Source organism: Quercus lobata, chromosome 3, assembly GCF_001633185.2.
Source record: "Quercus lobata isolate SW786 chromosome 3, ValleyOak3.0 Primary Assembly, whole genome shotgun sequence".
Lineage (NCBI taxonomy): Eukaryota > Viridiplantae > Streptophyta > Magnoliopsida > Fagales > Fagaceae > Quercus > Quercus lobata.
This window is the reverse complement of record NC_044906.1, coordinates 19,927,848-19,951,118: the sequence shown is the minus strand read 5'-3', so window position 1 is coordinate 19,951,118 and position 23,271 is coordinate 19,927,848. Positions and strand designations below refer to the sequence as shown.

The 23,271-nt window shown below is 32.9% G+C and overlaps 1 protein-coding gene across 3 annotated transcripts; it reads left to right on the top strand.

Moving 5' to 3' along the window:
* The first annotated feature begins 410 nt into the window (after window positions 1-410).
* Window positions 411-23,271, top strand: LOC115981116 (dormancy-associated protein homolog 3). 3 transcript variants are annotated; one of them, XM_031103301.1, is made up of 3 exons: window positions 411-638; window positions 1,046-1,207; window positions 23,142-23,271. In XM_031103301.1, exons 1-3 carry the CDS (start codon window positions 524-526, stop codon window positions 23,243-23,245), a joined length of 381 nt encoding a protein of 126 aa, XP_030959161.1. In that variant the 5' UTR covers window positions 411-523; the 3' UTR covers window positions 23,246-23,271. The 3 variants fall into 3 exon arrangements, with proteins under 3 accessions (XP_030959161.1, XP_030959160.1, XP_030959159.1); XM_031103300.1 differs by lacking the exon at window positions 23,142-23,271 and adding an exon at window positions 2,275-2,681 and having other exon boundaries at window positions 412-638; XM_031103299.1 differs by lacking the exon at window positions 23,142-23,271 and adding an exon at window positions 2,268-2,691 and having other exon boundaries at window positions 413-638.

Here is a 23,271-nt window from a genome sequence, read left to right as displayed (position 1 = left end):
AATAATAATAAAAATATACTAAATAGTGAGATGACACAGTTTTTAATTTGGAACGAGACCGACGTGAGTCCTGGTCAGCCTTTGTAAATTCAGCAAAACTTTAGGACCATTTCCATATCATCCAGATTAAAGTCAAGGGCATTCTCGACTTTTAAGTACTAAAGTGACCCGTCACGTGACAATTCCCACGTGTCACACGTCCCAACAAACGATGTCCAACTCTATCGGACCCCACGTGTCATTTCCTACCTTATCTTGCCAGTACGTGCCTCATCGATCCACTTGCCACGTCACTGTTTACAATCAGATCTTGATCTAGATCGACGGCCACAGATCCTTCTCTTTTTCCTCAGACTTGCTCGACCTTTAACGCTCGTCGTTATAAATATCACCCTCGTTCAGCAACTTTTTCTTCCTCTTGTAATCGGAGGTCCCTCCCTCTATCACTCTCTCTTTTTCTCTCTCTCTTAAGGTACACGGTCTTTACTAACGTGCGCTTCTTCTTTTTCGGCTAAAGTGCGCCATGGGACTACTCGACCAGCTCTGGGACGACACCGTTGCGGGACCTCGGCCGGAGAGCGGACTCGGAAAGCTCCGGAAGCAATCGACCTTCTCGTTCCGATCGAGCTCCGGCAAGGGTACGCTGCGTTTTTGGCTTTTGCTAACTTAAGCCGGGGGCGCATTTTAGTGGAAAAATATATAACTCTATGTATATATATAATCTTTCTCTACCAATCGAACCAACTCAAAATGATAAAAAGAAACAGAGAAACTGAAACTATTCTAATCGGACGGCTCAGGTATTTTGGGCCCACTTCAATCAAATCAGACGGCCAAAAACGATCATTTTAGGCTCTGAATCTTATATATCCAGCGCATATTAGCGTTAACGGCGCATTTTAGCTCAAGAAATAAACGGCTTAGATTAATTTGGGTGGAGGATCAGACGGTGGATGTTTATCTGTTTATTTAATTGTTATTTTTTTTTTTGGGGTTATCTATTTAAATTATGTATTATTGATGGGTGGTTGATGATCATGATCAGAATCAGATGGCGGGAGCGTGAGATCGTACGGTGAGGATTCGACGGAGGAGGCGGTGAGAGTTACACGCAGCATCATGATAATAAAACCACCCGGTTACCAAAACGGGTCGCCTCCGATTTCTCCCGCCGGGTCCACCCCTCCGGTTTCTCCTTTCTCCCCTGGTGAGCACTAGCTTTCTCCTCTTTTTGGTGTGAAATGACAAATATGCCCATGGGTTATGATTTTCTAGAAATATCATTGAGGGTATTTTCGTCTTTGGTGGGGGGGGGGGGGTTTGCTTAGTCAATTGGATGATGATGATGATAATTAGAAAGTGTTAGGTGGGGTGAGGACCGTGTAGTTAGGTTAGGAAGGGTGTGGGGGTAAAAAGACATATATGTCCTTGTCAACTTACAATTATGCATGGGGTAGGTATTATCATTAACTAGGGTTAGATGTATGTAACTAAGTATGGCAACATTTGGATATTATTTATAAGATGGGGTAGTAGATTATTAAGTTGCCCTACTTGGAAGGGAACTATTATTCAATGGAGTCCACTTCTATTATGGACACATCAGTCTCATCTTCCCATGCAGTGCATTTGTCACATCATACCGGATTTTTAAATTTTTATTAGTAAGTTACATGCATCTATTAAGTGAGATTTTAATATGGGACCAATGGAAATTTTAATATGGGGACCAATGGAGGAGGTGGTGTCATGTTGCCCTTGTTGTGTGAATGTTGTTAACTAGGTGAAGTTCATTAATATCTATTATAGGGGTTTTATCTTTGTAGATGTAGGATTTTATTGGTGCTAATTAGACATTCATTGGATTCTTTTAGCTGTTTTAGATATTCATTAGATTGTCCTAAGTAGTAAATTTTTTATGTGTCATTTATGCATATATAGATTATGAGGTAATAATTGATGATGTCCCATGAAATTGCATATTATGAAGCTGCCATGTTTTGGCATTATATGTAAGAGAACTGAGCTGTTGACTTAAGCTAATAACCTAATGAGTAATAACACAAAGGTCTAACTGTATATAGATGCTACAGCATAGTTTCATAACATGTTATATCATAATTAAATTCTTGTTGTTACCTTATTGTTTAGTTGGTTACCCATTTTATAATCTAGTAGCTACGATGTTAATATTACATTTTGGATCACATGCCACACATTTCCTCCATATGATCAGCACTGAAATGTTACTGATGGGTATTTTCTAGGAGGTAGAGACTCCTTTCGATTTCGAAGGAGGTCAGCATCTGACGCATACGAGAAAACAAGCGAGGTTAGACCCAGGAGTGCTGCTTCTCCTTACGACGTGTGAGATATGAGCCTCTTTTCGCGCGCAATGGGGATGAGAAAAAATGTTTGCACTTTTGTGTTCGTCAATGTTATCTAAGTATGTATGCGGTTGTTTATCTAGTTTTGTAGATTTTCTATGTAGCCAATGGGTGTCTCTTGGTCTATGTGAGACTATGCAGTTTGTAGCTAGGTTGTGATCATGTACCGGTTGTAGCATAATGCACTTCGCTATCTGTATATATATAAAGCTAGCCTTCCACAGTTCTGTTCTGTTTGAGGTTTGTTATGTGTGATTTTGTTTTATGGAATAAGAAAGCAAAAAATCTCTCCTCCTTTCTCTCTCCTTGCTGTGTCTATTTGGAGCAGCATGTTAATGGTTTGGATTCTAGGATGGATAATGTTTGCTGGAGGTAGAACAATGAAAGCTTGCTTTGGTTGTAGTTAGAATGTGCCCATCAAAATCGTGGGGGTTGGAATGTTGGGGAATCTCTTACAGGGGTCAAGGTTTTGAATTATGGTAATGGCTGTTTTATTATTTTAAATCATGGGTTATGGTGGGTGTAGTGAATCTTTGAGGGATCTTGTTTGCAAAAGTGGACATTATGATTGGAATCTATGCTGCATGTCCACTAGATTGCTTGTTAAAGCGGGCCATAGTTTTAATCGAAAGTATTAGCAACAGGACAAGTTAAGGACACAACTAGGCTCGTAAATGAGTCGAGCTTTGGCGAGTAGTGCGTGTTTGAGTTTAGCTCGTTAATAAAAATCATATACTCAAACTTGACTCGAGTTTAAGAAAAGTTTAAAAACAATATTTGAACTCGAACTTGTGAGAATGTCAAAAAGCTTGAGTTTGTCTCAACTCGGCTAGCTTGATTAATTAGTCAAGTCAAGCTCGAGCTTAATATTAAGCTCAAACTCGAGCTCAAGTAAGCTTTTTAGCTTGGGATCTACAAAAATTGCATCATCAAATGCTTATATCACCAAAAATCAAGTAAAAAATAAAAATAATATACTCATTTTATCATACTTCTAATTTTACCGGTGATTAGAAATTATTCAAATTACAATTTTACATAATTAAATCCATCTATTTATCATTCATTGTCTATATCTTGAGTAATTATTCAAAATATAATTTTTACATCCACATTTATCATCTGTGTAACTATAATCTTCACAAATCTAAATAAATTAACATTCCAAAACATGTATGAATAAACAAGCTATAAATTAACATTCTAAAACATGTGTAATGTCATAATAATGAGTTTATTAAGTAAATATATATCAAGCTATAAATGAGTCTAAACTTGACATGTTTTGTATCGAACCATATTGTTCACGAGTTTGTTCACAAATAAAAAATTTTTTTTTTCTTGGGCTTGGCTTGTTTATCAAATAAGCCTAAAACTAAGGCTCAAGTTTAGTTTATTTATAAACAAACGAACATGAATGAGTTTTTTATCAAGTCCAACCCAAGTTGTTCATGAACGGCTTGGTTCATTTACAGCCCTAGATACAACTTTGGTAACTCTAATGTGATCAGTCTAAGTTTAAGGATATGACTTTGTGGTAACTCTAAAATATGATCAGTTGTGAGTGGCAATGAAAAAATGATGGTTCATGTTGTTTATTTTTCATAGTCGATTATTTCAATTAGTTGTGGTAAATCGTGTAATTCCTTATAACTAGTTGTGGTAAATCATGTAAATATTAAAGAATTATGTTTACTTAAATTTCAATTTTCTGCATGAATCTCACATATATACAACCATTAAAAAATATATATATATATATATATATATATATTGTATTATGTGTGCACTGAACTATGTGACATGACAAGTCTATAAATACAATTTTTTTGCTAAACTCTAATATGATCATGAGTGGTGGAGAAAAAGTGATAGATTCATATTATCCATTACTCACAGTCGAGCATTTTAACAAGTTGTGATAAATTGTACAATTTTATAAGAATTATATATAAGATGAGTATCCAATGTCACACTAGTTTATTTTAATCTTAATTTTACTATAAATATAATTTTACCTAAAAAGTGTATTATGTAACGAGTAATGTTACAGCCACAAACTATTTTACAAATTATTGATATGACAAATTCTTATTAGTTCTAATATAGATTCATTAGTTTATAAAAATGTTGTAAAATAATTTGTGTATGTAGTATTACTCTTATGTAACATGTGTACTCTCACATATATGCACCCCATGTATCATGTGTAAACTTTGAAGGACTTTCCGTTAATTCCGTTGTAAGTTGAAACTTGTCAAAGGCTCATTTAACCCCTTGGGGAAGCTTGCTTTTACTTTGGAAGGAACTTTCTTGTAGTGTAAACAAACGCATGTCATAGGCCCAAGTCAATTTACATGGAAAACTGGTTCTCAGGTGGGAAATTATGAACAACATAATCAGTAACTCTTTACTTGTCTTTGATTCTCATCTAAAAGTAAACAGCAACACTATGGTCAAAAATAGTTGACCAATCATTGTGTGAGTAGTAGGGCCCATTAATTACTTGCTTTGATAAATTATTACTCAAGAATATGATTGCTGGGCCTGCCACTAAGAATGCAGCTCCAATTAAATATGGTGTCATAATCATGGAATCGACCTAGCATTAGCAAGTTGCATATGTTGTCCATATCAATTTCATTGTGGAATTTTCTTTCACTTTGATTATTTATTATTTTAAGTTGGAACTTCTAGGAGTTTCAGAATAGGTCTAACTTATAATTTAGACTAAAAACCCATTTGTTAAAAATAAAAATGGCGATATGTGGTTGCTCAAGTATTGAATAAATTTTAGTTGAAATAAAATGAAAGATCGAGACTGCGTGCTTAATACTATATATTTTTGTTGTGTTTCCATCCTTTTGATCGTCACCATTGTTTGTTTGATTGAAAATTTTCACTTTGATAATATGTCTTGCTCGCTTTGAGTTGGTATCGATGATGTTATATGATTTCGTGTTTAAAAAATGTGGCTCCAAGAATGCCTTAGTGAGGGAACTTTGTCAAGGAGTAATTGCTTAATGCAGGTTTGATGATCGAGACAAGACGTGACATGTGAAATTTAAATTTTTTTTCGAAATTAAGTAATTTTGATTACATATTACTTGCGAGTATGGTTTAGTGGTAGAAAGTACTCGTGACTCATTAGCTTACGATTTGATTTTGAGGTTGTGGGTTCGAGTAATGATAACTAGCAAGTCCTACTATTGCACAGGTAGTCCCACGTCATTCATGAGTAAGGCTTAAGTTGGTCAGGGGCAATGATCACACATTCACACCTACAAGCTTCCTTTGACTATATTACCTAAGGGTTTGTTTGGTTGGAGCAGTGGAAAAGTGGGAAGATAAAAAATTGAGAGATGATAGAAAAGGAAGAGGATATAAGAGATTTTGTTTTCTCCCATTTATGTTTGGTTGGGAGGATGGAAAATTGGAGAGATGAAAAACTTATATGTTTGATTGAAAAGAAAAATAAGAGAATGGAAAATGAAGTTGATATAAATTTAAAATTTATGTCCACCATTTAATGAAACAAAAAAGAAACACATTTTTTTTTATTAAAAAAATTGTGCATGGACACTTCCAAAAATAAATAAATAAATAAATAACACAAGCTAAAGGAGGATGAGCGCATGCGCACACACACATAAAAAAAAAATCAAAAAAAAAAATAAACCACACACACACACTACCAAGAAGTACAAAAAAAGTTTAAAAAAAAAAAAAAAAAAAAACAAAGAAGTGGTAAAAAAGAATAAAGGGGGAAAAAAAAAAGCAAAAAAGGGGAAACTTGAGAAGAGAGTCACAGAAACAAAAATTGAAGAAAAAAGAAAACTAGCAAGAACAACGGCACCAAAAAAAAAAAAAAAAAATGGCAAGAACGATGCCCATGTGCACTTGCACATGGGCATTTTGGTCAGCTCACACCTTGAGCTTTTCTCCCCCGAATTTTCTCTCCATTTTGGGGAAAAAGCATTTTGGTAGGTCCAAGGAGAAAACACCCGGGCCTACCACTTTTCTTTTCTGTCTTCCCTCCTAACCAAACAATCACAAAAAATGCTATCTTTTCACTTTTCTTCCCTCAATTTTCCATCCTCTTTAAAATCCTTCTAAACAAATACACCTTAAAGGTAAGGATTCAAACTCTGGACGTAACCCTGCAACTCGAATAATTTCCCCTTTAGATCTCTATGCACTTTGTACATGGAAAAATGTCAATTAAATTACAAAGCTCTTTACTACACTACTTCAATGTAAGACATATAACCATAAAGAAAAAAAAGTTTGATGTTATTTTAAGCTACTTGCATGAAAGATAAAAACATTGGAAGAAAACTTATTTGCATTATGTAACTAGACAACTAAAATAAGGATTAAAAAAAAAAATTATTGCAAGGATAAACAAGTAGAATGGGTTTTAGATATGTTTTTCTTTTAAAATGCAAGCCTTACTTATCCTTGAGGCTCGATAGTTTTTAGTAGTAGTTATAGATTATGTGTATGTCATGTTTGTCTCATTTTTTGAGACACATGTCTCGATGTGTTATCACCCTTCCTTTGAATTTTAGGATAGTTACCCAATTAAATTCTAACCTACTTTTATTTTAATTTTTGCTTCTTTTTAATTACTTACTTAGTAGACATATGGTGGTCATGTAATTTTTCCTCGTGTCTCATGCTTATTGTTAAACTAATTTAATACTATATATATATATATATATATAAAAGAAAAAAAAAAGAAAAAAGAAGAAAGAAGCATTGCCCTACAATTAAGGTTGTTTTGCCATGTAGAAAAGAAAAAAAAAAAAAATCTAAAAATCTACCATGCTTACAATTAAAAAGCGAAACATTATACTGTTTCTTTATTTTATAATAATTCGAACAACTTTGAGTTTACTTCCATCACCAATATGATTGATAACGAGGAAGAGATATTAAAATTTCTCAGCCACTTATATATGTGTGTGTTTTTATCATTTTTAGCCACAATTTCTCTCCACTTGTTTGAATATTTAAATATAAGAAATATTTTATTAAATTGTTATTATAATCTTTTCCCATATGCATAGTAATTTTTTTATTACATGTATTGTATGTGAAAGATTTGAGTGCTTCTTCTACCCTAATAATAATAATTTTGTTTGTCTTTTTTATTCTTTTTCCCACATAATACATGAACCATCTTTTTGAACTTAATCACTAGGGAAATTCTATGGCAACTTTGTATTAATTTTTTTTTTCCATCACAATAACATGTTTCTTCTTTATTTTTTTCTGTAGCGTTACGAAATGGTGCATTGAAATATGAACAACTATGAGTTTACCTCAGTCACCAATATGATTGATAATGGGGAAGAGATATTTAAATTTCTCAGCCACTTATATATGTGCGTATTTTTAATCCTTTTTAGCCACAATTTCTCTCCACTTGTTTGAATATTTAAATATAAGAAATATTTTATTAAATTGTTAATATAATCTTTTCCCATATGCACAGTATTTTTTTGATTACATGCATTGTATGTGAAAGATTTGAGTGCTTCTTCTACCCTAATAATAATAATTATATTTGTCTTTTTTATTCTTTTTCCCTCATAATACATGAACCATCTTTTTGACCTTAATCACTAGGGAAATTCTATGGCAACTTTGTATTAAATTTATTTTTCCATCACAATAACATGTTTCTTTTTTATTTTTTCTGTAGAGTTATGAAATGGTGCATTGAAACTCTTATTCTTCATTATTTTAAACAGAGTTTTATTTTCAAAAGTTTGGTACTTCAATGACAATGCCTTTATGAGGAGAATTAAGATTCAAAATTTTCATCATCTATTTGTTAAAACTATCAAATTATCAAAGAAGAAGAATAAATTCTATCTTGTATAAAAAAATTTTTTAAAAAAGAAGAAGAAGAAGAAGAAGAAGAATAATAAAGTATGTTAATTGTCCTATAAATAATGAATGAAGGAGAGAGCAAAGTTACACATGACATTTTTCTCCTTTGCCCTTATAAATATTGTCTTCACAAACACATTTTGTGACACTTTTTCATTGTTGCATTGCAACAGATGCTATTTAAGACGCCTTTTCTCCTGTGATTTTTTAATTGGAGTTTTAAAAATGCTAGATTTTAAAATGCACATTTTGAAATAACTTATCCAATCAGGTCCCAAATATGTGAATGCTTAACAACTAATGAGTCCGTAATTGTTTTAAGTTTTTTTTTTTTCTTTTTTGGTGGCAATGTCTATAACTCTTCAAATTAGGTGATAGAATAAACATATTTTGTCTCATTTTGAATATTCTACTTTATATTTCAAATAAAATAAACCGATATCCAATCACACTTCAAATAACTCCAAAACTTGCTTAAATCATCTATAGTAATGCTATTAATAAGTTGGGGTATGTGACACAAATGGGTCTCAACTCTAATTCCTATCCTTATGCCCATTTGAATTATTGGGTTCCTAAAAAAGGCATAGTGGCATACAAATGTAGTCATCCATATTTGGATTGCAGCCTAATAGAATGGTTGTTCCACATGTTGGTACAACATTTTGACCAAGAAATAAACACATCATTAGTAAAACGAAAGTTTGATTATTGGCATTTTTTATTTTTAGTCATGAATTGTCTGAATAGTGCAACCGATTGGAGCCATCACTTCCTATCAAAAAATCAAATAAGATCAATCAACCACAAAACTTTTGACATTGCAAAGTTGTGTTATAATAATCAATGATGTGGCTCTTCCTTGAATTAGTTGTTTATTCTTAGGGATAAAACTTGTAATTTTTATCTCCTCTTAAGGATTCATACATGCCCATTAGGTCAATTCACAAAATTAGACTTTAACAAAAATGAAAATGACAAAATTAGACAATTATCACTCTCAACGTAGACTTTGTCAATTTAGAACCTAACAAAAAAAGGGTAAAAGGGGCCCACTAAAGGTGGTTTTCCTACATTAATGTAACCATTGTAGTATCATATTGGTTGGATTAAGTGAGCCATAGTTATCGCATATCCACTAGAATATCAATGGGTACTAAGTTAGTGTTTTACCAATAATCCATAAGTGCTTTCCATTCCGTGAGTCGAACTTAGGACCTAGTGCCCACCACACCAGTTAGAAGTAAGTTCACTAACCATTGATCCATCACCCAGCTTGATGGTTAAACAAGTTTTTTCACACTAAGAAGTCCATAATCGCCTATATTGCTTGAAGGGGGGCTTATTTACTAGCAGTATTCATTACCCTAAAAGGATTTTCTTCTTGGACAGGACAAAAGATTTGTATATATGTGTGTGAGATAATGTCCTGAGTAGAAAGAACCTTGTAACTCAATTGATATTTGTTGATAATATCATGAGATATTTAAGATTTAATACTTTAAATCCCCCTTTTATCTAATTATCATATTATAAAATAAAATAAAAAAGTAGTATCATGACAAGAGGATGTGGTTGTGTTTTACCTATAAAATAAAATAAAAGTAGTATTTCACTCTCAAAGTAAGAGTCATAGGCCCACAGTGATAGGCACAGTAGAGAAATCCACCTTAATTTAGTCAAGCAAGCAATTTAAATAAGGATTATGAATGGGCCCTTTTCTTGGCCTTACCCATTCGATTGACTATTCAAATAAAGTCAAGCTCATTGATCTGATCATAAAGATAAAATAACTGTACTTTGTGTTATGTGAATATATTATGTATATATTGGCAAATCATCCATAATTTAATCTTACCTTTACCAAAGCTTAGACCCAGGAGTCCTGCTTCTCCTTACTACGTGTGAGATATGAGCCTCTTTTCATGCGCAATAGGGATGAGAAAAAATGTTTGCACTTTTGTGTTCGTCAATGTTATCTAAGGGTGCGTTTGTTTTGGCTAAAAAGGGTTTCAGGAAACCACTTTACACCCCTCTGTGTGTTTGGTAAACATAGAAAATTCGGTCAAATGGAAATTAGTTTCCATGTTGGCCATAAAATAACCCTCATTTGGTGTAAAACCATTTCGGCTTCTATTTTACCTTCAAATCAATTACACCCCAGGAAAATAGAAGAGAGAGAGAGAGAGAAACAGCAAGGAGATTGCACCAGAAGCACCGTCTCGTCGCACCCAGCACTAGCCCCAACCCCAGATCGCACCGATCTCGTCGCACCCCAGCACCGGCGAGATCACACCGCCTAAAGCACTGGCGAGATCGCATCCCAGCACTAGCGAGATCGCACCCCAACACCGGCGAAAAATGCACCCATAGTCGCCATTGGAAGCTCATCGGTGCTGCCATCAAGATCGTCACCACCCAAGCCCGATCCACCCAAAACTGATTTCGTCCTCGACCCACCCAAGACCGAGCTCGTTCTCAACACACCAATCTTGTTCTCCCTCTTGCTCAATGTCGCCAATCTGGCCGCCACCGACTACCAGCCCACTTCACTCCACCCCCAAACCCACCCGATCTGGCCATTGTTGTCCTCCACGGAACTCTGATCTCTCTCTGGCCGCCACCGATCTATCTCTCTTTCCTTCAATCTGTCGCTCTTTCTCCCTCCAATTTCACTTTCTTCCTCTGCTCAATGTTTTTATTTTAATTTTTGTTTGTGTTAAGTGTATATATTGAAATTTTCTGTAGTAAAATTTGTTTGGATGCTATGAGAAAATGTGAAAAATTTGTAGGAAAATAGCATTTTTAGAATGTTAGCAAACACTGAAAATAATTTTCCAGTCTATTTTTCATTGCATAACCAAACACCTGGATTTTATTTTCTTTATGGAAATTCACTTACCCCTGCATTCATTTTACACTCAGAATTCGATTTACATTGAACCAAATGCACCCTAAGTATGTATGCGGCTGTGCGGTTGTTTATCTAGTTTTGTAGATTTCCTATGTAGCGAATGGGTGTCACTTGGTCAATGTGAGACCATGCAGTTTGTCGCTAGGTTGTGATCATGTACCGGTTGTAGCATAATACACTTTGCTATCTGTATATATATAAAGCTAGCCTTCCATAGTTCTGTTCTGTTTGAGGTTTGTTATGTGTGATTTTGTTTTATGGAATAAGAAAGCAAAAAATCTCTCCTCCTTCCTCTCTCCTTGCTGTGTCTATTTGGAGCAGCATGTTAATGGCTTGGATTCTATGGTGGATAATGTTTGCTGGAGGTAGAACAATGAAAGCTTGCCTTGGTTGTAGTTAGAATGTGCCCATCAAAATCGTGTGGGTGAAATGTTGGGGAATCTCTTTCAGGGGTCAAGGTTTTGTATCATTGTAATGGCTGTTTTATTATTTTAAATCATGGGTTTTGGTGGGCGTAGTGAATCTTTGAGGGATCCTTTTTGCAAAAGTGGACATTATGAATGGAATCTATGCTGCATGTCTACTAGATTACTTGGTAACTCTAATGTGATTGGTCTAAGTTTAAGGATACGACCTTGGTAACTCTAAAATATGATTAGTTGTGAGTGGTAATGAAAAAATGATGACTCATGTCTATTTTTCACCGTCGATCATTTCAATTAATTGTGATAAATCATGTAATTTCTTACAACTATTTGTGGTAAATCATGTAAATCTTAAAGAATTATAGGTTACTTAAATTTCAATTTTATGTACGGATCTTACATATATACAACCATTAAAAAAAATGCCGTATTATGTGTACATTGTACTATGCAACATGACAAGTCTATAAATACAACTTTTGTGCTAAATTCTAATATGATCGATCATGAGTGGTAGAGAAAAAGTGATAGATTCATATTATCCATTAATCATAGTCGAGCATTTCAACAAGTTGTAATAAATTGTATACTTTTAAAAAATTATTTATAAGATGAGTATGCAATGTTACACTAGTTTACTTTAATCTTAATTTTACCCTAAATATATTCAGATCTTCTAGATTTTCTTGGATACTCTACCAATAGATTTATTTAAATCCTAACCACTCTTTTATGATTTAAGGGTTTAGATTCTGTCATGTAAGTATTCCATTAACAATACTCTTAAAATAATAAAATAATGTTGCAAACAAAACAATTAAGATTATTGTTAGCGTTTTCTCAAAAAAAAATTATTGTTAGCGAAATGCTGATATGGTAAAATCTAAACCCTTAAATCATTAAAGAATGATTAATATTTAAGAAAATATATTTGGTAGATACTCTGATATCTAGAAGATCTTAATCCTATAATTTTACCTAAAAGGTGTATTATGTAACATGTGTACTCTCACATATATATATATATATATATATATATGCACCCCATGTATCATGTGTAAACTGTGAAGGACTTTCCGTCAATTCCGTCGTAAGTTGAAACTTGTCAAAGGCTCATCTAACCCCTTGGTGAAACTTGCTTTCACTTTGGGAGGAACCTTCTTGTGGTGTAAACAAACCTATGTCATAGGCCCAAGTCAATTTACTTGGAAAACTGGTTCTCAGGTGGGAAATTATGTACAACATAATCAGTCACTCTTTACTTGTCTTTGATTCTCATCTAAAAGCAAACAGCAATTCTATGGCCAAAAATAGTTGACCAATCATTGTGTGAGTATGGGACCCAATAATTACTTTTTTGATAGATTATTACACAAGAATCTGATTGCTTGGGCCTGCCACTAAGAATGCAACTTCAATTAAATTAATAGGGTGTCTTAATCATGGAATCGACCCGGCATTAGCATGTTGCATATGTTGTCCATATCAATTTCATTGTGGAATCTATCTAATCTTTCGGTCACTTTGATTATTTATTATTTTAAGTTGGAACTTCTAGGAGTTTCTGAATTGGTCTAACTTATCCTTCAGACTAAAAACCCATTTGTTAAAAATAAAAATGGCGATATGTGGTTGCTCAAGTATTGAATAAATTTTAGTTGAAATAAAATGAAAGATCGAGACTGCATGCTTAATACTATATATATTTGTTGAGTTTCCATCGTTTTGATCGTCACCATTGTTTGTTTGACTGAAAATTTTCACTTTGATGATATGTCTTGCTCGCTTTGAGTTGGTATCGATGATGTTATATGATTTCGTGTTTAAAAAATGTGGCTCCAAGAATGCCTTAGTGAGGAAACTTTGTCGAGCAGTAATTGCTTAATGGAGGTTTGATTATCGAGACAAGACGTGACATGTGAAATTTAATTTCTTTTTGAAATTAAGTAATTTTGATTACATATTACTTGCAGAAATAGCTTAATGGTAGGAAATATGCGTGACTCATTAGTTTACGATTTTGAGATTGTGGGTTCAAGTAATGATAACTAGCAAGTTCTACTATTACACAGGTAGTCTCAGGTCATTCATGAGTAAGGTTTAAATTGGTTAGAGGCAATGATCACACATTCACACCTACAAGCTTCCTTTGACTATATTACCTAAGGGTTTGTTTGGTTAGAGAAGTAGAAAAGTGGGAGGATAGAAAATAGGGAGAGGATAGAAAAGTAAGAGGATAGAAGAGATTTAGTTTTCTCCCATTTGTGTTTGGTTGTGATGATAGAAAATTAAAGAAATGAAAAACTGATTTGTTTGGTTGAGAAGAAAAATGAGAGGATGAAAAATGAAGTTGATATAAATTTATAATTTATGTCCATCATTAAATAAAACAAAAAAGAAACACATTTTTTTTATTAAAAAAATTGTGCATGGACACTTCAAAAAAAAAAAATAAATAAATAACACAAGCCAAAGGAAGATGAGCGTAACCCCCCCCCCCCAAAAAAAAACTAAGAAGTACAAAAAAAGTCAAAAAAAAAAAAAAGTAGTGAAAAAGAATATAGGAAAAAAAAAGGGAAACTTGAGAAGAGAGAGTCACAAAAACAAAAATCAAAGAAAAAAGAAAGCTAGCAAGAACGATGCCCATGTGCAAGTGCACATGGGCATTTTGGTCAGTGCCTCACACCTTGAGCTTTTCTCCCCCCAATTTTCTCCCTATTTTGGGGAGAAAGCATTTTGGTGGGTCCAAGGAGAAAACATCCGGGCCTACCACTTTTTTTCCCTCTTTCCTCCCAATCAAACAACTACTAAAAATGCTATCTTTCCACTTTTCTTCCCTCAATTTTCCATTCTCCTTAAAATCCCTTCAAACAAACACACTTTAAAGGTAAGGATTCAAACTCTAGATGTAACTCTTGACTACACTACTTCAATTTAAGACATATAACCATAAAGAAAAAAAGTTTGATGTTATTTTAAGCTACTTGCATGAAAGATAAAAACATTGGAAGAAAACTTATTTACATTATGTAACTAGACAACTAAATATAAGGACTAAAAAAATATATATTGCAAGGATAAACAAGTAGAATGAGTTTTTGATGTGTTTTGCTTTTAAAATGCAAGCCTTACTTATCCTTGAGGCTCGATAGTTTTTAGTAGTAGTTATAAACTATGTGTACGTCATGTTTGTCTCATTTTTGAGACACATGTCTCGATGTGTTATCACCCTTCCTTTGAATTTTAGGATAGTTGCCCAATTAAATTCTAACTTACTTTTATTTTAATTCCTAGTTCTTTGTAATTACTTACTTAGTAGATATATATGGTGGTCATGTAATTTCATACATGTTAATTATGCACCATATTCACACAAGAAACATTATAATCCCCTCGTGTCACATGCTTGTTGTTAAACTAATTTAATACTGTATATAAAAAAATAAGCATTGCTTTACAATTAAGGTTGTTCTGCCACATAGGGAAAAAAAAAAAAAACCATCTAAAAATCTGCCATGCTTACAATTAAAAAGTGAAACATTATATTGTTTCATTATTTTATAATAATACGAACCACTATGAGTTTACTTCAATCACCAATATGATTGATAATAACGAAGAGATATTAAAATTTCTCAGCCACTTATATATATGTGTGTGTTTTTTTTATCCTTTTCAACCACAATTTCTCTCTACTGGTTTGAATATTTAAATATAAGAAATATTTTATTAAATTGTTATTATAATCTTTTCCCATATGCATAGTATTTTTTTTTTTATTATTATATGCATTGTATGTGAAAGATTTGAGTACTTCTTCTACCCTAATAATAATAATTATGTTTGTCTTCTTTATTCTTTTTATTCTTTTTCCCTCATTATACATGAACCATCTTTTTGACCTTAATCACTAGGGAAATTCTATGGTAACTATGTATTAAATTTTTTTCCCCCATCACAATAACATGTTTCTTCCTTATTTTTTCCTAGAGTTATGAAATGGTGCATTGAAATACAAACAACTATGAGATTACTTCCGTCACCAATATGATTTATAATGAGGAAGAGATATTAAAATTTCTTAGCCACTTTTATATATGTGTGTGTTTTTTATCCTTTTCGGCCACAATTTCTTGCCACTTGTTTGAATATTTAAAAATAAGAAATATTTTCCCATCAAAGAAAAAAAAGAAAGAAATATTTTATTAAATTGTTGTTATAATCTTTTCCCATATGCGTAGTAATTATTTATTTATTTATTACATGCATTATATGTGCAAGATTTGAGTGCTCCTTCTACCCCAATGATAATAATAATAATTTTGTTTGTCTTTTTTATTCTTTTTCCCTCATAATACATGAACCATGTTTTTGACCTTAATCACTAATAATCCATAGGTGCTTTCCATTCCGTGAGTCAGACTTAGGACCTAGCGCCCACCACACCAGTTAGAAGTAAGTTCACTAACCATTGATCCATCACCCAGCTTGATAGTTAAACAATTTTTTTCACACTAAGAAGTCCACAATCGCCAATATTGCTTGAAGGGGGGCTTATTTACTAGCATTAATCATTACCCTAAAAGAATTTTCCTCTTAGACAGGATAAAAGATTTGTATATATATATATATATATGTGTGTGTGTGTGTGTGTGTATGATAATACAATGAGTAGCAAGAACCTTATAACTTAATTGACATTTGTTGATAAAGTCATGAGATATTTAAGATTTTTAATACTTTAAATCCCCTTCTTATCTAATTATCATATTATATAATAATAAAAAAGTAGTATCATGAGTAGAGGATTTGGTTGTGTTTTATTGACAAAATCCATATAACAAATGGTAAAATATCATTTTCGTTCCTAAACTTTCACAAAAGTTCGTTTTTCGACCATAAACTTTGTAAAATGTTCTACTTTTCATCGTTTTGTTTATATTCGTTAGTTTATGTCTTACGTGACTTAATAGAGTGATGATGTAATATTTGACTTGAATTAAACTAATTTATTTTTTAATTTATAAACACGTGTCACCCAATGATTGGCACGCATGGATTAAAATTTTCAATGAGACAAAATTACCCCCACACCCACACACAACCCAATTCAAACGACGAACCTTAGGTCCTCCAATGCCATAGTCCCACTGGCCTTAATCGGCGACCCCAACCTGCGATGAAGAGTTCAAAGGCAGACCTCCTCTGTTGTTGAAGATAACGGGTATTGAAGCAACATAAAGAGTTTGAGTGTTCTTGCTATAGACAGAAGAGAAGACTTTCGAATAAGAAAATGAATTTGTCTTCATGGGTTTACTCAACAATTCTTCACTAGAATATCTTGTACTGGTAGTGGTGTAGTAAACCTTTATCAGATTCCAATAGAAAATGTTTCTGGAAGGAGATTATTGAAAGTCAAGATGATGATGATGATGAGGTAATAAGGATATATATATATATATATATATATATTTATATTTTGATGTTTTTGAGCAAGATGATATTACAACTATGGCGTTGGGGACCTGGGTTTCATCTTTTCAGATTTGGGGATTTTGGAGATTGGGTTGTTTGGATCGGGCTGTTTGGGTGTGAGGGTAATTTTGTCTCACTGAAAATTTTAATCCATGTGTGCCAATCATTGTGTGACACGCATTTATAATTTAGAAAATAATTTAGTTTAGTCTAAGTCAGATATCACATCAACATTCTGTTAAGTCACGTATGACATAAATTAACAGGTATAGACAAAAAGACGAAAAGTAAAACGTCTTGCAAAATTTAGGGACGAATGACAAACTTTTAAAAATTTAGACACAAAAAAAAAAACTCTTATAAAAGTTTAGGAACGAAAATGATATTTTATCCTTTACCAAACAGGTATAATATTTCACTCTCAAAGCAAGAGTCATAGGCCCACAGTGATAGGCACAGTAGAGAAAGCCACCTTAAATTATTCAAGCAAGCAATTTGAATAAGGATTATGAATGGTCCCTTTTCTTGGCCTTACCCATTCAATTGACTATTCAAATAAAGTCAAGCTCATTGATCCGGTCATAAAGATAAAATAACTGTACTTTGTTTTATGTGAATATATTATGTATATGTTGGCAAATTAGATCCACACTTTAACCTTACCTTTTCCAAAGTTTATTGAATTTAGAAATTTGAATTAAATCCTTTGTAGGCTTGTAGCCCGGGTTAAATTAAATTTGAATTTCTACTCTCAGGATGGCTATAGCCTATACTTAAATATTTTAAGTGTGTATGTTGGTTAGATCAAGTTACACAAGATTTTCTTTCTTAAAAAAAGTTACACATGATATAACTATTTATTAATGTTATACTACTGAAAAACTTTTATTATATTAATATTTGACAATCCCATTGTAGGATTTCACATTCTCCTAGATGTTGTCATGCACGTCAAAAATCATATTAATGGGAAGTTATTTATTATTTGAACTATAAACTCATATTTTATATATAATTTAGAAGTGAAAAAAAAAAAAAAGCTTGAAATTCTATATTTTTTAGATGAAATAGTTATTAATTTCCAATCATCTTAGTATTTTGTAGAAATGATTGACACAAGGAGATGAGATAATCTAATATAAAGTTTTTAAGTGGTGTAATTTTAACTTAATCCCTCTCAAGCTTGTAAAATTTTTAAGATCATGTATTACATTTTCTTTTTATACTCTCAATACTTGTAAGATTATAAGATCATTAAAGATCAATAGCCATCTCATTTATAAAATTTTAAATTTCAAGTTTTTTGTACATATAAAACTATGTATAAAAAGATGAGTTTATAAATAGAATTGTAAACAAAATTATGAGGAAATTTGGCGTGTGCATGAAGAACATAAAAAACATGTAATGAAGTGATATATTCAAAATATTAACTTGAATTTCACCTATCTATCTACAGTCTACACACACATGACATACCTTAATAGTATGCCTGTGCAATACACAACTCAATTAAGAATAGAAAATGTTTCAATATTATTGATTAATAAAATAAATAGTAAAAAAAACATTAATCTACTTTACGAATAAGTCCAATTTGTTTAATAGAAAAACCAAAGATTATAATAAAATGGGACCAATGGCAGAAGAAGTCCAACAATATGAAAAAAAAAAAAAAAAATTAGTGAAATAAAGACCATTAGGCCAGAATGACAGGAATAATGGTCAATAGGCTCACAAAAATAATAAGTGGCCAGGAAGAAAGCAAATGGGTCGAGGAAGCCCAATAAATAAAGTAATAAGCCCATGAGAATTGTAAGAGATAAAGAGAAAGTAAAATGGGCCAGGGAAGCCCAATAAAGGAATTAGTAAATTCATAAGGTTGGCACAAAGGCCAATATGCCCGAAAGGTAAGGATGCGGTAATTGGGCCGGGAAAGTCCAAAGGATTTAGCAAAAACTCATTGGGGTGAAAGAGGTAAGGAAGAATGAAATGGGCCGAGGATGCCCGAGGAATGAAATGGGCCAAGGAAGCCCAAGGCACGAAATAGGCTGGCCTAGTAGGAATGTTGGCAAGTAAAGCTCAAAGGAAGAAAGGAATGTAAGAAACAAATTGGCAGGAGCTTCAGCCTATAAGCCCAGAAGTAACAACAAGATAAAAGGATAAGTGACATCATAACAAGAGTAGTGCAGTGGCATGACAGGAGCTTCAGCCAGCCTATGGACGCAGGATGAAAGGGGACATGGGCCAAGTAGAAGGGAGAAAGCCCCCATGTATCATTCACACCACAAGAGTTAAACAAATACCAAAGCATGCAGCAGAATCATACTAATGCAGAGCTAATGGCAAATGCGTGAAGGCTAGAAAAATAATGGATTCATATGGAAGTGAAGCATGCACATAAGGCTCAAGCACCACCTACCTGTACCCAGCCAATACAAGGGAGGTGAGCCACAAGTTAGAGGTATGAAAGGTTGTAGTCTAGCCGTGGGGAGAAGGGGGAGCTTATTTTGGGGTTCCCACTTAAGCACTTTTGGGAGGAATGTCATACTGGGACGACATCTTACCCAAAAGAAGTAAACATGAGTTGGAATCATTAAATGCATGTCATAAAGGTTGATAAGGGAATGGCATAACCGTTATTTAGATGAGAGTGTTAAGGGAGGTAAGAGACAAAACAAAATCACTTTTGTGTTTTGTTTTGTCTAGGAATGAGGGGTGGCCCCTCCAACACAGTGTAGTGGTGGTGGCTAGGCAGCTGGCAGGCCAGTGGACAGTCTTGGAAGGACGTCCACAATAAGCCAAAAGTGGTTAAGGGGTAAAAATGGTAAATCCTATTACGACAAACATTATAAAAGGCTATAGTTGTGAATAGTGAGGGAAGGAACAACGGAAAATAGAAACAGAGAGATCAAAAGAAAGAAAAGAAAACAAAGTAAGCAAAAAAGAAAAGGAAAAAGAACATAGAAATCCAAAAGAGAGGGAAGAAACATGAGTGGTAGGAGCAAAAACATGCATCAATAGACTATCCATTTTTCTCCCTCTTAATAGCCTACTCTCTAATGAACTAAGAATTCGAGATTAAGCCATCTAGGTCATTTTTTCAAAGTGTGTAACTTTTACGGCAGGGGCTCCCTTTGAGATTACTCACATCGGAGATCAGTTCCCTCTTTGGACTTGTATCTGCCAAAGAGCTAAATCCATTCTTTTGACAGATGAATCTTCTTTTTTTGTTTTGGTTGATCAATGACTAACTTATTATCTTACTGCTAAGCTTGTCGTTGTGACCTTGTTATTCGTAATCACACTACCCTATCCTCTTTTGTTGTATTATTGTTATAAGTAGAAATGTTTTAGTTATGCTGCTACATCGTGCTTCCTGCTATAACATCTGCAACAGTCTTTCCTGCCGTGAGCACGTGGTACACTCAAGGTTCCTGCCATGACGTATCTATACAGGGATGGCCCAACTTGCGAACAAGCTGGCTTAAGGTGTGTTTCAGTTAGGCCAGTCTTGACTCTTCTACTCCAGAATCACGGGTCATGGTACAATAGGGGAGATTCAGCCCAAAATTCAAAAAATGCCCACCACAAGTGTAAGACACAATTTGTAGTAGATAATATATGAAATAATATGGAATGAATTTATATCATATTATTTTTTCTAAAAAGACTATGTTGGTGACAATAACTAAATAACAAATATTAGAGCAAAGGTTTTATACTTTCACATGGAATATATATGTTCGTATGTGTTTGTTAAGTTGAATCACAATTTATGTGAAGAAATTGTTAATTGAAAAATTAAAATTTCATGGTCAGAATTAAAACTGTTTAAAATTTATGGTTTTATTTGGAAACATCACAAGTTTTTAAAGAATTATATAATTTACCAAAATTTTAATGAAGTTTAGGGCATGTTTGGTACATTGAATGAGGATTACAACAGAAATTGTAATTTTTATTACTAGGAATAAAATGTATTGTAATGGAATAATTAAACAAATTCATAAGTTTAGATGTGAGTTGTAACATTAAAATAAAATTTAAAATTTATTTTAGGAAATATCTTACTCATTCAATTATATTTCCTTAAAAAATTATATATTTTTTAAAAAATTAATAGAGAGATGAGTTGTTTTTTATTTTTATAATTATTGTGTATATGGAAAAATTGTTTATTTTGAAATATATTGATTTTAGAAAATATTGCACCCACTAAGTAATAGCTATGACAACCTTTTTAGAGAAGAATAGTTTGAAGAATAACTATACATAATGAATGACTATTCCTTATAATAAAAACATGATCAAACTAAAGAATGAATAAACTATAGGAATAATTATTACATTATATTACTTGTTACAGTCTACTAAACACTCTTAGTCACTTGCTAACCACAAATTTTAAGAACCCAACTTTTATATACAATATATAATGTATGAGAATATAATATTTCATATATTAAATTTTCACAAATTTTGTGAAGTTTAGTCACAATTTGTGTACATTTATTTTACAATTAAAAACAACTTATTGAAAATGTGAATTAAAGAGATTAAAGATTTTATGGCTTGAATTAAAATTGTTTAAAATTTATGGTTTAGTTTGAAACAATCACAAATTATTGGAGAATTATATAATTTACTAAAATCTTTAAATGAAGTTTAGTCACTTTGCGCAACGACAAATTTTAAGACCCAAATTTTTTATACAATATATTATATATGAGATATTATATAAATATAATATTTCATATATTACATACATCCATTAAAATTCATTCAATAAGTGATATTTTAATATGGGACCAATGGAAGAGGTGGTGGTTGAACCAAAGAGTAAAGACTATTTATTGACCTTGTCCTTGTGATGAGTGTCATGTTGTCCTTGTGGTGTGAATGTTGTTAGCTTGTATTTTGTTTAGCTTGTATCACTATTTGAAACACAAAATCGAAATATAATATGATTTTAGATAAGATAGAACATTGAAGAAGAATACATGTGAATGACACTGATTGATCTGTCAAGAGTCTATAATTGATTTCATAGTTTATCTCTTACTTTAATGACCTTACTCTTACAAGAGGTGGAGGTGTTAACTAGGTGAAGCTCAATAATATCTACTATAGGGGTTTATCTTTGTAGATGTAGGATTTTATTGGTGCTAATTAGACATTCATTGGATTCTTTTAGCTATTTTAGATATTCATTAGATTGTCTTATGAAGTAAATTTTTTATCATTTAGGTTATAAGGTAATAATTGATGATGTCCGTGAAATTGCATATTATTAGGCTGCCATGTTTAGGCACTATATGTAAGAAAACTTAGCTGTTGACTTAAGCTAATAACCTAATACCATACGGGGTATGGCTTGATGGTAGGAGTTCTCGTCATGCACTCAAAGAGAAACGGTTCGAGCGATAGCCTCAGCAAGGTCTAGGTGGTACACATTGTATTATTCATTGCCGTCACGTGACGTGGTGGGGTCGATGAGTCCACATTGGAAACCCCTGTTTTTATTGAAAAAAAAAAAAAAAAAACCTAATGAGTAATAACACAAACTTCTAACTGTATATAGATGCTTCAGCGTAGTTTCATAACATGTTACATCATAATTAAATTTTTGTTGTTACCTTATTTTGAGGGAGTTTGGATTCGAATTATAAGTGGTTGCGTTTGCGTTTTCTGACCCTTTTTTTTTTGTTCCAGCCGCACTATTTGACCCAGTCAACTGTGAACAGTGCACGGATGTACTATTCACGGACCCACAAATTCCACTTTTCAGTTACTTTTTCATTAAAAATGAGTCCCACAACACTATTTACATATTTAAAAATTATTTTGCTACAGTGTTTTCAGTTTTTAGTTTTCAATTTCAGCAAAATAAGTTCTATCCAAACAGACCCTTTGTTTAGTTGGTTACCCATTTAATAATCTAGTAGCTACAACGTTAATATTACATTTTGGGATCACATGCCACACATTTCCTCCATACGAGCAGCACTAAAATGTTACTGATGGGTTTTTTTCTAGGAGGTAGAGACTCCTTTCGATTTCGAAGGAGGTCAACATCGGACGCATACGAGAATACCAGCGAGGTTAGACCCAGGAGTGCTGCTTCTCCTTACGACGTGTGAGATATGAGCCTCTTTTCGTGCGCAAT